This window comes from Sus scrofa, chromosome 14 (genome assembly GCF_000003025.6).
Source record: "Sus scrofa isolate TJ Tabasco breed Duroc chromosome 14, Sscrofa11.1, whole genome shotgun sequence".
NCBI lineage: Eukaryota > Metazoa > Chordata > Mammalia > Artiodactyla > Suidae > Sus > Sus scrofa.
Window position 1 is genome coordinate 79,508,754 of NC_010456.5, and position 15,309 is coordinate 79,524,062.

The 15,309-nt window shown below is 41.9% G+C and overlaps 1 protein-coding gene across 50 annotated transcripts in view; it reads right to left on the reverse strand.

The window, feature by feature from the left end:
* KCNMA1 (potassium calcium-activated channel subfamily M alpha 1) overlaps window positions 1–15,309 on the reverse strand; it is a 760,956-nt gene that overhangs the window by 163,372 nt on the left and 582,275 nt on the right. For all 50 annotated transcript variants that reach the window (XM_021072164.1, XM_021072146.1, XM_021072135.1 and 47 more), the window contains 1 exon segment: window positions 6,579–6,688. In XM_021072164.1, coding sequence (XP_020927823.1) covers window positions 6,579–6,688 — 110 coding nt within the window.

Consider the following 15,309-nt stretch of genomic DNA (forward strand, 5'->3'; position numbering starts at 1 on the left):
TCTAATCCCCTCTGAGCTGTAAAACCTGATACAATTAAGCTTTTATATTTTGCAAGTGATGAATGACTAATATGCTCACCATGAGATTCGGGACTTGGAACGTAGTGTTTCTGCAGTAGCCAAACCTTTGAACCAGTGATTTCTTCTGCTCCTCCTTCCCCACCTCTGTGCTCTGCCCTCACTTTCCTACCTGGAGGCAGGGGGTATTTACTTCCCATGATAAAAACACTATTACTGTTTCCCCCTGAAAACATCACATGTCAAAAGAACTCTGATTTCTCTCCTCCTTTCACCTAAGGGGGAAATCAGTTTGCTCTCGGAAAATCTAGGGGACCTGGGTGTTGAGAGAGCTCTGAGTGGTACCCGGTGGCCCCCAGCCTCCAGATTCCCTCCTACTTAGGATGTCTTCTTCCCCCTAGTCCCTCTCTAAATCCAACCTCCCTCCATGCAAGGCACAGCTCAAGTGTCATCTCTTCCAGGAAGCCTCTCCTGGTCACCCCCAGTCTACAGGGAGCTCTCTCTCCCTGTGGCTGTCAGCAGCTAGCCCCCAGTTGTGCGTATCCATCAGACACTCATCAATGGGTGCCTATCTGTCCCTGAGGATGAGTATTATTTTCCTTTACCAAATTGCAAACTCTCAAAAGGCAGCCATGGTAGGGAAACAGAATCCTTTTCTCTGCATTTGAAAGTATGAATTATGAATCTTTTAATGAGCCATATTTGATCAAATCTAATTGCAGGTTCCTCTAGAGATGGCACTCTGCCTGGCACACTGGCACAAATATCCCAAGCTCATTAACTGTCTTGCCTATTAACTGGCTGGTGACTGATGACAGAACTTTCTAAAGGGTAAGAGTAAATAAAACCTGGAAATGCCATGGTCTATTTCTCCCTTTCTTGGTGCTTATATTAAATTCAGTGGGCAGAATAGAAGAGGGAGGGAAGAGACGAGGAAGAGAGGAAAAGGACATTAGCTGGTACTGAGACATAAGTTCTATCATAATGATCTCAGAGATGAGGAAACGGGGAGTGAGCGCCAAGCCTAGGTTTAGGCAGCGGGTAACTATCAAAAGAAGGTGGTAGGCAGACACCAAACATCTTGTCCCAAATCACATTTCCAGCAAGTGGAGGATCTGGAGGTTTGACCCCAGGCCTTTGTGACTCTATAGCTCATACTCTGCAGGATCCCTTAGTGGCAAACATGGCCTCATACCCCAGCCCCTTGCTTCCTGCAGGCTTGGTACTGGCCATCTGCATACTCCAAAGTCCCCCGCTGAGGAAGACAGGGAGCGGGAGGGACAGGGGAATAGGTGGTTTTCTGATGTTTGGAGAACAATGGATGGCACCCTCTCTTTCAGATCCTAAAGCTCCTTTGCCTGGATCTCACTGTCGCGCAGACCCAGGGGCAAGCCAGCTATGCAAAACCAAGAGAAGATGCTCAGGAGCTGCCAGTCCTTAAAAGGCACACCTAAGGGCAGTCTAGGGAAGGTCCAGGATGTACCCACCACGATGTCCATCAGGCCCAAGAGGCATTTTGGCCCGTTGCATCCTGAACTGTCCTTCTCCACTGAACCACTCAAAAGCAGGAGTGCTTATCTGGTGCTTATCTGTTTCCCTCAGCCTGAAACTGATTTCATTTTTTTATATTTTTATTTTATTTTAATTTTTGCCTTTTAGGGCTGTACCTGCGGTATATGGAAGTTCCCAGGCTAGGGGTCCATTCGGAGCTATAGCCACTGGCCTACACCACAGCCACAACAAGGCAGGATACGAGCCACATCTGCGACCTATGCCACAGCTCATGGCAATGCCATATCCTTTACCCACTGAGCGAGGCCAGGGATCAAACCCAAATCTTCATTGATACTCGTCCTTTCGTTAACCGCTTAGCCACAAAGGGAACTTCCTGAAACTGCTTTTATGACCCCAGTGGAAACCTGGCCAAGAGCAGGAAAGGGCTCAGTACCCCCTGTCTTTTTCCTACTCTGACTTAGATGAGGTGTGGGGAGCAGGGAGAGCAGACTCACTCCCACATACATCCCTGGAGACTGCAGAAAACGCTTTGTGAAGAAGGAGTGATGAAGAGGAAGCTCACACAAATGCCCCAATCTTTTTTTTTTTAATCTTTTTGTTGTTGTTGTTATTAAAGTATAGCTGATTTAAAGGCCCCAATCTCGACATTAGCTGATAAGACATGGTCCACCAACAATTCTGTGATTTGGCTCCAATCAGAAAGAAACATTCCAGGGAGTTCCCGTCATGGCTCAGTGGTTAACAAACCCGACTAGCAACCCTGAGGATACAGGTTCGATCCCTGGCCTCACTCAGTGGCTTCAGGATCTGGTGTGCCATACACTGTGGTGTAGGTCACAGATGCTGCTTGGATCCCATGTCGCTGTGGCTGTGGTGTAGGCCAGCAGCTTCAGCTACAATATGACCCCTAGCCTGGGAACCTCCATATGCCATGAGTGCGGCCCTAAAAAGACAAAAAAAAAAAAAAAAAAAAAAAAAAAAGAAAGAAAGAAAGAAAGAAAGATTCCAGTGACTGAGTGAGCTCAAAATGGGAATAAGAGGTTCCTCCAGCCTCTAACAGGGTTAGTGGGGGTTCCAGCCATGAGACGTTGAATCAAAATCACCTTACTTGCAAAAAATCACAACTTCAGGGGAACTTGCCCTAAATATTAAAATCCTCTCCATTTAATAAGGCCCCCAGAAGATTCTTTTTTTTTTTTTTTTGTCTTTTGTCTGTTTATCGCCACCCCCACAGCATATGGAGGTTCCCAGGCCAGGGGTCTAATCAGAGCTGTGGCTGCCAGCCTACACCACAGCCACAGCCACGCCAGATCCAAGCCTAGTCTGTGACCTACACCATAGCTCATGGCAACACAGGATCCTAAACCCACTGAGCAAGGCCAGGGATCGAACCTACAACCTCATGGTTCCTAGCAGGATTCATTTCCACTGCACCTCAAAGTCCACCAGGGGATTCTTAATTGGCCAGGCTTCTGCTCGCCATTCCCCCAAAGCTGTTTCCAACTTCACGAAGCCCCAGCATCAGAATCCTGGTCCTGTAACTTGTCTGCTTGGTGGCTATGGAAGGAGACACCGATGTCTTCTGATCTCAGTGTCCTCCCTGATAAACAAGGGATGGGGATACTCATATAAATGCCACAGGATCATTGTGCAGATTCCATGAGAAGATAAAAGTGAAATACTTAGAATTGACACTGCATTTTGTCTACTTTAGTTACTGTTTGGGGACAAAGCTGTGTCTTCTGGTGATACACACATGAAGCCAGAGGCTGGTGCAGAGAAGCTGATGCAAATCTCACCTGAGCAGAAGAAAGCATCCCTCCACTTAAAATTATTACTTCAAAAAAAAAAAAGCTTGCCTTGGGGGCCTTCTTCCCCCTCCCTTCCCCCCACATTCTGTTCTCTTGATAAACCAATCTCAAATTTCACCCATTAATCCTGCCCCCTTATCTTTTCTCTGAATGACTCTCAGAGCTTCTGAGGATAACTCCAGGCTTTTCGGTGTGGTGATCCTACCCTGCAAGGGGCATTCTGCCAGCCCCAGGGAAGAGCAAATTTATTTCTTTTCATGCTTCAAGACGTTATTGGCTGCATATTGTTTTAATGCCGTGCATAATTACAGAAACTGCTCTGAAAATCTGTATATTTTATCTGTGCTTTATTATACCCAGAATATTCCCCAATTCTTTTTCTTCTACATGAACCAGCTTAAAATATATTTTGGCGTCCTTTATGTCATCTTGAAATTGAATAGCCAATTCTTACTGTAATGAAAATACTTATGCGCCAGCCCAGTGATATACAACACCACACTCTAATTACGGCTGTGCTTTAATTAACCTGAATTGAAGAGTGTTATCATTAAACTGCTGGTAACTTTGAGTTATGGCTTTTCTTTAATTTAAAGGAGAAAACACAGATAATTAAGCCTCCAGATAATCAAATGCTTGAGGAGAGCTTCAATGTTTTGGGATGTTCCTAAATCTCATTAAATGTCCTTCCTTTATTGATTATTTCTACCTCAGCTGTATCATTGTGTTAAACGAATAATAGCAGTAAGTTGAACACATTTTCACTCACATCAGAAGTTTTTTTGTAGGGTTTTTTTTTTTTTTTTCTTTTTGTATTCTCAGAAGCTGTACCAAACAAATACTAAATTCTCTGACAGCAAGGTATGTCTGAGGGCTTTTCTTCTTCTTGGGACATGTTGTAAACATGAACATCTATCAAGGAAAATATTTACAGACTGGTGCAGCGGTTGAGCCTGCTTCAAAGGGCAGAGGAAGTTTCACGTACTCAATGGGCCATATTTGGCAAACTCATGAGTCAACGGGTCCAGGCCTCTCATGCAAATGCAGATCTGGCCTGGTTTAAAATAGATAACCAACAAGGACCTGCTCTACAGCACAAGGAATGCTACTCAATATTCTGTAATAACCTATATGGGGAAAGACTCTGCAAAAGAATGAGTGTATGTATAACTGAATCACTTTGCTGTACACCTGAAACTAACACAATATTGCAACTATATTCCCCCAAAAAAGGATGCCAGGCAGGGGAGGACCTTCACTAACCCCATTCTTGCACCAAACTGGAGCCAGTTAGCATTTGGTATTTAGCATTGTGTCGGTTCATCAGATGTTTAAAAGAGGTTGGGAATCTAGTATGTATGTGAAAATGCAGCATTTGGAAACACTGGTAACTAACCTGTAAGAAATTGAACACTGTGTAGGACAAACATGTGAGTCACACTGACCCCACTGGTATCCCAGCTGCAACTTCTAGAAGGAGCAAGCCTAACCCTCCAGGTCAACGCTCTTAAAATGAATGGACTTGGTTCCCAGAAGCAAAATAAGAGAGGCAGTGGAAAGCAAGGAGAGGGGGCTGGAAGGCACAGGGGAAGGAACTTGCAAGGCAGCACTCATGTTGACACCAGTCAAGCCAGGGAGCGACAGTCAAAGAAGAGGGCTTTGCATCCTCCCCTGCTAGTCCCCACAGGGCCACAGCACCCCTCCAGGCGCTGGCAATTCTGTCATGTGTTCAGACCACCCCTACATTAGATATAAGAGGCCTCAATGGCCTTTTTATAGAACCAGCTGCTAAGTCCTGAATTCTCATGGGTTTTTCTATCCTAAGCAGGCTGAGCTCCATGACAGTGAACAGCCCCTAGGATAGACTCAGTGTCTCAGGACTGGGTGCCTCTGAGTGGCTAACTCCTTTCTATGGCAGAAAAAGTAGCAGGTCTCCAGGAAAGGAACACATGGGAGTTATACCAGGGCATCCATTTTCAGAAAATAACTCCTTCGGAATCAATTACCTATTCACTTTTCCAGTCCATTTAGCATTTAAACTTTCCCTTGGAGACAGGGTGAGGAATTTCAGTAAACAGTCCAACCGTTTCGGATTGCTTAGTGTCTGGGCCCAGAGACAGGCAGGTGGTATCTGCTGGGCTCAAGGACAGAGGTCACTGACTGGTAAACACCAAGCCAAGCACTCTGTGCCCTCTCTGTTGGGGACAGAACAGAAAACCATGAGGCAGAGGAGCCCTGGGAGCCTCCAGGACTGTCCTCTTCGGGGCTGCCCTTTCCAGAAGGCGGGTTTGGTTTGCAGGCTAATAGCACAAGGGAATAGCTCTCCTTCCTCAGTCCAGTGGGCTCCCAGATTCCTCCTGGTTTTCATCAGTGAGTTCATCAAACTCCTTGCTACAGTGAAAATGGATGGGGCTTGCTATTTCAGCATTCCCAGGGAGTCTGTGTTTCCCTAGGGGACAAAGGCCCTATTTGGCTCACACTCAATAGCTGAGCTTCTAAGTGGGAAGTCGGAAGCCTCGTCCCAGTGGCAGTTTCTTGGGGTCTGGAACACCTGGAGCTCCTGAGGTCTTCGTCTGAGGTCTTCACTTGTTCTATCTTGAGAAAACATGCAGGCTGGGGCTACCCTTTGCTCAGATTCATCTTGCTGAGCCAGTACAAGGAGATGCTAAGCCTTTCTACTCTCACAACATGACAGTTATCTGTGTTGAAGAGAAATTGCTCAGGACTATTTCAAGGCTTCTCTCTGTACATTGGGTTCCACATTTCCTCAGAAAATAGTGAAAAGCACTTTGAACAGTGGCTTCTCTGATGTCTTTGTGATCTGACTTGACTGAAAGAGAGATTAAAATCTCTTTCATCAAGGGACTGGCAAGATCTGTTTTTGCCCTGGGAACATCAGAGGCCCGGGTTCATGCCTCCCTTCATAAGTGTGCCTGCATCACAGGGGCATAATCGAAGACACACAGGAAAATTGCAGTTCATGTTTTAGTGCAAGTGATGGGTTCCAGCCTGAGAGTCTCAGGATCGGAGGGAGAGGAAAATCAGTAGAAATCCCCAAGGCAGGGGCCATATAACCACCCCCCACCTTCCCCTTCACTGCCGAAGGCTGATCACAAGGCACTTGGTAACTGCCGAGTGTCCCCACTGTGCTAGCCATAGGTGGGGTGTCTTTCCTGCCAGGGTCACCTTCAATGTTCCTGAAAGTCAAAGAGCATATGGTTAGTGGTCACTTACTCACAAACAGTAGGGAAGGACAGACCCACGAAGGCACTGGAGAGATATTCTGTGTACATTTCATTTGAGACTCCTTCCAAGTAGTATTTCTGCCACGTGTCTTCCTCAATCTAAGGGGAGAAGAGCACAGGAGGAGGGTTTAACATAGGACCGCAGGCTGAGAAAAGGAAGATGGGGTGATACCACTGGGCAGACAAATGAATGCATTGGCTATGTAATGGTTAGCATCTTCAACAACCACAAACACAACCATACAGCCGTGTGAAGCTTTCTATGACCACAAACTCAGAAAAGATGGGTGTCTCCTCTAAGTGCCACTTCTTCTCAAACCTCTATGGTTTCCAAGACTGTGGAGGCATAGGAACTCACTCAAAATTGATACAATGTTTTGATACAATGTTTTGAGAGCAATTTTTAAATTGTTATCAAAATCTACAAACACACATACTTTTTTCCACAACAATTCTAAGTATTCATAGAAAAGAAAAACAAGTAGGCAAATATACACATATATACACAAGAACATCCTTCCACTCTGAAAAATTAGAAGTAACCACAAATGGTAGGTTTCTACCATGGAGTACAGAGAAGCAATTAAAAATTATGATGAAAATGTATACCTTTTCACATAGAGAAACTACATAAAAGGCCCATTACATTACTAAATAGTGTATATACAGTCCAATCCTATTTTTTCTTTTTTGCTTTTTAGGGCTGCACCCTATGGAAGTTCCCAGGCTAGGGATCCAATCAGAGCTACAGCTGCAGGCCTACATCACAGCCATAGCAACATGGGAACCCACACTACAGCTTACACCAAAGCCGGATCCCCAACCCACTGAGTGAGGCCAGGAATCAAACCCCACATCCTCATGGATACTAGTTGGATTAGTTTCTGCTGAGCCATAATGGGAACTCCCAGTCCGATCCTACTTTTTAAAATGCCCTGGAATTATGTGAATGTTCATAAAGCTATATAAAAATCTAGAAAGCTTTATATCAAAACAGTAATAGTTGTTATTTCTGAGATGAAGAATGGCACTTTTTCTCTATGGATTTCTGTATTATCTAAAGGCTTTTGCAAGGAGCATATATATAAAATAAAATAATACATTGGGGGGAAAAGAGGAAATTTTTCCAACCCCATCTTGAATATCACAAAAAGTAAAATTAGTTTCAGAGAGGTCCTAACTCAAACTTCATTTTAAAACTTTTTTCTAATTAATCAAGTTCAACTGGTTTTCTCAACAGCCCTCTTCATGTTGGGCATTTCTAGAAGGATTTTATCTCGGAATCAATCTTTAAAAAGTAGAACGTGAATAACAATGAGAACATTGAGCCCTTCTGGGAGCCTGGGGATGTCACAGATTCCCAAGGAAGGCAGGCTGTGTGTCCTGGGGTAGCTGTAAGCTGCTGCCTCTCAAATTCTCTTCTACTGAAGGTTGGATAAAGGGGAGGAGGAATGGGAGCTTCCCAGCTCCTAACACTGTCCTATGCAGGTACTAAAGTCACGGGTATCTTGCTTAGGCTCAATAATCAGTTAACTGGGGGAAACACAATGCTTGAAGTTGAAATAGACTGGGAACTAGTGGGAAATGCATGCTAACCATCTACTAGGTGGCGTGTTGGAATACAAAAGCCAGGCTTATTTTAGAAATGAAACGAGCACTCCCTGCTTCTATGCAATTTGTCTGCTTTGTGCTCAGTCTGGGCGATTAGATTTTGTGGGTTAACATCATTAGTTTGAGCTTCTTCTAACCTACTCCCACAGCTTAGACCTGTGCCGTGCAATACTGCTCATCTACCAATTCCTCTTCCCCAGAGCGACATCTTAAAACAAAATACAGGGCTCGACTTTTCTATCACTAAACTTTATGATTTTAAAAATTAACTTCTGGAGTTCCTGTCATAGCTCAGTGGCTAATGAATCTGACTAGGAACCATGAGGTTGCGGGCTCAATCCCTGGCCTTGCTCAGTGGGTTAAGGATCCGGCATTGTCATGAGCTGTGGTGTAGGTCACAGATGCAGCTCGAATCTCACAGAGCTGTGGCCCTGATGCAGGCTGGCGGCTACAGTGCCCATTAGACCCCTAGCCTGGGAACCTCCATTTGCCCATATGCTGCGGGAGTAGCCCTAGAAAAGGCAAAAAGACAAAACAAACAAACAAAAAAAAAACTTCTATGTGTTGAGCCAAACACAAGCTTTTATGTTTCCCCCAATTATAAGATTTCAACATTTTTTTTCAAGTAAAAGATATTCTTGATTTCTTAAGCAAAAGTCATTAATTCTAACTACTTTGAAGAAGCTTGGTCTGTATTAGCAAATAGTTTGAAATATATAATATTTTGGGCACTGTATTATAACTATTGGTAAATAGGTTATTATCTAAGTGATTGGCAATTATAAATCCTTAGAGTTTGTTTTTTTTTTTTTTTTTTTAATGGTCACACCCACTGGGCCGGGGAATTAAATCCAAACTACAGCTGCAGCAACGCCAGATACTTTAATCTACTGTACCGGCCCAGAGATCAAACCCTCATCTCCACAGGGATCCCAGCCACTGCAGACAGATTCGTAACCCACTGTGCCAGAGTGGGAACTCCCAGAATAGAACGCTATGGGCAAATATGTTCCTTGAAGTACAAGAATTTCAGCCCATTCTTTGGACAGAGACATTTCTTTTACAAAATGCTGCTTATGTTGCTAATTTAAATATTCCACTTGATTTTCAAAAATAATGAAAATATGAAATCCTATCAATTTTTATTGATTGTTGGTGCTGTTCCTCAATGTGGTTTTAATTTGGTTCTTTTAGTTATACTTGGTATTTTCATGCCTCTATGCCTAATGAAACTACTTCTTGAGACCAAATTTTACTGTAGTTTCATCATTAAACTTTTAAAATTTAAGTAGAAACAAATTCTTTGTGGGATAATAACAAATTATTCTTGTTTCTTTTGAACTGAGGATAAACTGTTTCACTGATGCATTTCTTCCACAAATATTTTTGAGCGTATTCTGTATCATAGGAGCCATTCTATTTACTGATTGAATTTTATTTAAAGTGTTACTCATGTTCTCATATTTTTCTCTTTGCCAGAAAAAAGCATCAGATATACATGGCCAAGATATAGGCATCTGACTTCTGTTGATTTTTTCCACATTTCTTTTCCTGGAAGTTTGCTTTTGTGGCTAACCTGAAATGTTTGAGGGCTAAAAGTCAAAAAACAAGAAAAGATGTACAGAACTTTTCTGGAAAGCAAAATGCCTCTTCCATGTACATATGCAGGTTCTCAGATGGTATCTACAGTGCAAGATGGAATAGCATTGAATGAACTGTCTGAAAGCTGAGGAGTTCAAATTCATTATTATAACCCTTTAAGATGTACACATTTGTAACACAATTTCCTTACTGATAAGTTAACAAGTTTTTCAGTTTCTGATAAAGATTCCCACCAAAAAAACCCACTCAAAATGATAGATTTTATGTTATATGTATTTTACCACAATTAAAAAAGACAACACATACAACATAAGAAAAACCAATAATTATAATGAACACTTAGACCCTTTAAGGGCAAGAATGGCAACTGGTGACAGAACAATGACAGGAAAGGGCCAATCATATCAGGAGGGTCAGGGAGCCAGCACCCAGGCTTGTGACACTGTAAAGTCACAAACTCAAACATCAAAATGTCAATCTTCATCCCAAGGCAAGGGCTTCAATTACCCCTTATCATACAAGTTGACCTTAAGTCTCAAGCATGGCATCTTTGACTCATTTTGAAAAAAGCAAAAGTGCACGTTCCTCTTATATTGGTCAGCAGTAATGAAATGTATTCTTAGAAAAGGAAAAATTAGTGTAAAATATGTAGAGTTTAAAACACTTGACACTGTTCAATAACAGTGAACAAAGAGATCTAGAGAAGGTAGAGCAAGTGACTGTCATTCCCATTCTCCTTTAGTATATGATAAAAACAGATGCACAGAGAGGTTAGGTAACCCACTGAAGGTCACAAAGCTGAACAGCTATACAAACAGGATGAAAAATTCAAGCTGTTAACCACCCACCATAATATCTCTTGCTAGACAATAACAGGGTAGATATATACAAGTGATGGTTCTAGATTTTTTTTTGGGGGGGGGTGCAGGGAGATTTTGCTGAATATAAGCACCTAAGAGGGAAATGCCAGAACAGAAGCTCTTTAAGGACACAATATCTTAACCCTGGAGTCCACGACTTTGTGAGAAGTCAGTGAGAAGTAGCATCAATTTAAAGTTGAGCTGGAAGGAGAGTTCAGACCTCCTCTCAGAGTATGATGGCATTATTCATTTCTAATCTTTGTTTTTTCCTTTTTCGGCCACACCTGCGGCATATGTAAGTTCCTGGGCCAGGAATCAAATCTGATCCAGGGCTACAACCTACACCACAGCTGCATCTGCAGCAACACCAGATCCTTAACCCACTGCACCACAGCGGGAACTCCATCATTTCTAGTCTATAAAATGAAACCATCCCAGCCTACAACTTCTTTCCTAAAATAGTACATGCTGTTCTGCACATTTGTGTTGTCAACATATTTTTAACTGTAATGTGAATACACACTTCCCAGCAGAAAAATGAAGGAATGGGACCAAAACGACTTAGGGAAAGTTGCCAAAATTAATCTGCCAGCTATTGAGCAATCTGTCAAAGGCAAAGCATTTCCTAAGGCAGCAATTTCTCCTGTGGTTGTCACATCCAACCCCAGCTGCTTCAGAAGAGCATCTAGCAAAGATGAGCAGGTGATGTGCTCCAGGTCCTTAGTCATCAAACACTCGCAGATCTTCAGCGAGAACAGGGAACCAAGCCGTGGGGCTAGCTCATCTACACTTCTCACAGTCTCATTTATCTGTCCTTCATTACCTAATTTTTCAACCAGTCTAGTCAACCCCTTAAGTAAATGGTTGTACACCAATCCATGGGCAAAGGCTCCACCATCAAAGGAACTGTCCAACTGGAAACATCAGGCTTGGCTCTGGGGCAAGTAACACCTTCTTGATCCCAGATTCTGCATGTGTTACTAACGGCAGGTCGGTAATGACACCTTTTATATTTTATGCCTTCTCTGATTAGAGGGAAACTGTGTTTCTCTAATGCTAACAGCCCAGTGAATGTGAAAAATCAACCATCCCAGCTGGGGTGTGTTATGATCACTGTGATTTCTGTTCCCAGCAAAGAGTCTGAATACCGGTGTTTGATTACAGCCAAATAATTTTGTAAAATTCCATTCCTACCTCTGGAGTCATGTAAATAATTCCAAAGATTACCATATACCATTATCATATACCAATCCTTATTTAATTGAAAACAAGTGCATTGTTTTAATCCAAATATATGTTATGCTGTGCACATCAAAAGTAATGAAAAGGAAATTATGAAAACCAATGACCATTATGTTAATGACTGCAATAAGAAGAGGTGAGCTGGAACATACACACCAGCCTTGCCCAAAGCAGGTAGTAGAAGCCTGGTATATTGGCAGGTATTTATTGCATTTATGATTTTTTTTAAATCTATCCAAATTTTTTATATTCTTCCTTTAAAGGATGCATAATTTTGCATCAGAAAAGTCCTTCATTAAAAAGAATTGGCCACATCTGAATATTTGTACATAAAATTACATAATACATTGTCACTGTCCTTGAGAATGCGACACTTTAAAAGAGAGTGCAGTGACAGAAATTGGCCAATGTACCTTAGATCCCACAAAAACATATTTATTCCTACCAAAAAAGAGAAAGAGAACATCCACAGAATGTGTCAAGCTCTCAACTACAATAACAAACATGGAGTCAGTATAGATGGGCTCTAGGCTGATGAGTGTGTGGGTTGGTCACTAAAATGAGAGGATGCCTCTCTTGATCCCTATCCCTCTGCCACTGGGAAAAATCAGGTTCAATGTCACATCTAATCATTTCTTGCTGGAAGGAACAATGTTAACGACAACTGAATGTTAAGAAGTCTATCACCTGTGCACCCACATGTTCATTGCAGCACTATTCACAATAGCCAAGGCAAGGAAACAACCCAAATGTCCATTGACAGATGACTGGATTAGGAAGATGTGGTATATACATACAATGGAATACTACTCAGCCATAAAAAAGAACAAAATAATGCCAATTGCAGCAACATGGATGGAACCAGAGACTTTCATCCTGAGTGAAGTAAGTCAGAAAGAGAAAGACAAATACCATATGATACCACTTATATCTGGAATATAATATATGGCACAAATGAACCTTTCCACAGAAAAGAAAATCATGGGCTTGGAGAATAGACTTGTGGTTGCCAAGGGAGAGGGGGAGGGAGTGGGATGGATTGGAAACTTTGGGTTAATAGATGCAAACTATTGCTTTTGGAATGGATTAGAAAAATATTTTATTGGGGAAATACCAATAAAAAGATTTTTTTTTAAAAAAAGATGTCTATAACCTACCTCTCTCTCCTCCTTTATTTCCCTCTATGTTCCAATTAACAGACTTGTTCCAGTTTTTACCAATGGGCATATGACACTTTATCCTTCCCTTCCCACCCTCAACACTGTTCAATATAATTACAAATCCTAAAATCATTTCAGAGAACTGAACAACAAAACAATTGAGTCTTGCAAGCTTAGGACCACACAGGTGCCAGAACAGAGAATGCTCCATTGCACAGCTTTCTGGAGGTGGAGGAAACTGGTGATAAAGTGAAAACCAAAGGAAAGAAGCAGGAGAGAAGGGAAACCAATGGTGATTTGCACCTTTTCAGAATATCTCCCTTCTCTGTGCCAAATGGCCTATCAACGCTGTCCTTCCTGGAAGTGGACTCAGGTCAGCTGCCCTTCCGAGAGCAGCATGGGATCTCAGGGACCCCATAACGATTTGGCATTCCACAGTTATGGCCTACCAGATTGCATTTTCTAGAATGTGAGAAGAGGACGAAAGGACCTCAGATTTTTCCAAAGGCTTCAAGACAATATCAATTAAAACACATTATTTAAGATTTGATGGAATGCCAGATAACTGGTTGCTTCAGCACGACACAGATAAACAAACAACTCCAAAGATTAATTTGTGGGTGGACTTGAGCCAAATCTCTTATTCCCAGACTAGAGGGCGGCAGACTATTAAATAAGATCTCTTCCATCAGGCATCAACAGAAAACATCACCCCACAAGAGGTGTTCAGAGATTAACACACTGCACCACAGGCCACAGAGTTAAGGCATTTTCCCTCCTTGCTCTGCTCCCCCAGTCCAGATTATTTCTGAAAAGACAGAATGCCCCAGGGAGTGAAGTTAGAGGAGGGGCTAGCTGAAAGTGTGATATAAGAACTTTTTAAAAGAATTGTTTTTTAGAAATTATTTAAGAAAGTGTTGCCTATGTGGCAAGAAATCGGTAATTTTTTCAATATGTAGGTTTCTCTATTTTTTCCTCTCCCATCTAGGAAAGGGATTTATGCTCAAATGAAGTCAGACCATTTTAAAGATGGACCTATTCACTATCTGTCCATAGAGAGCTTTGGTTTTGCAATTTTTTGGGGCGGGGGGGCTGCACCCATGGCATATGGAAATTCCCAGGCTAGGGGTCAAATCGGAGCTCCAGCTGCCAGCCTACACCACAACAATGCCAGATCCTTAACCCATTGAGCGAAGCCAGGGATCGAAACTGCATCCTCAAAAATATTAATCAGATTCTTAACCTGCTGAGCCACAGTGAGAATCCCTGGTTTTGAAATCTGGATAACAGTTTAAAACATTCTCATTCATGCTTCAAATAATAAGGTGCTTAAAATACTACTAAAAATAACTCCAATCTGGGTAGGGCAAGTAAATGTTCTCAAGCAGATGCCTGCCAAGTAATCCACATGAGGACAATGTGTCCCCTGGCATGCAGGATTTTCCAGAACAGACCTTCTCAACTTATTCGGGATAAAGGGTCAGGGTTTTATCTTTATTTATTGTCTTAGTTCTAATATCCATTGTTTTGAAAACTCAAGCTTCTGCAAAATCTAACTGAAATGAATTATAAAAAAATGAATACAAAGTACAAAGACACGCAAAGTACCAAGTCCAAAAATTTTATCATTAGATCCATCCAATATAAAATTAATCTGTCCATTCCAAAGGCAATAGTTTGCATCTATTAATCCCAAATTCCTAATCCATCTCACTCCCTCCCTCTTGGCAACCAAAGGTCTGTTCTCCATGTCCATGATTTTCTTTTCTGTGGAAAGGTTCATTTGTGCCATATATTATATTCCAGATATAAGTGGTATTTATCTTTCTCTTTCTGACTTACTTCACTCAGGATGAAAGTCTCTGGTTCCATCCATGTTGCTGCAAATGGCAATACTTTCTTCTTTTTTATGGTTGAATAGTATTCATTGTGTGTGTGTGTGTCTATATATGTGTGTGTCTATATATATATATATATAGACACACACACATACACACCTGCTGTATAGCACTGGGAACTATATCTAGTCACTTATGATGGAGAATGATAACGTGAGAAAAAAGGATGTATACATGTATGTGTAACTGGGTCACCTTGCTATGCAGCAGAAAATTGACAGAACACTGTAAACCAGCTATAATGGAAAAAATAAAAATCATTATAAAATAAAAATAAAAAATTAATCTGTCAAATTTCTCTAAAAGTTCCTAAGCACTTCCTCTTTTTTTCTGTGTTCACCTCTTCG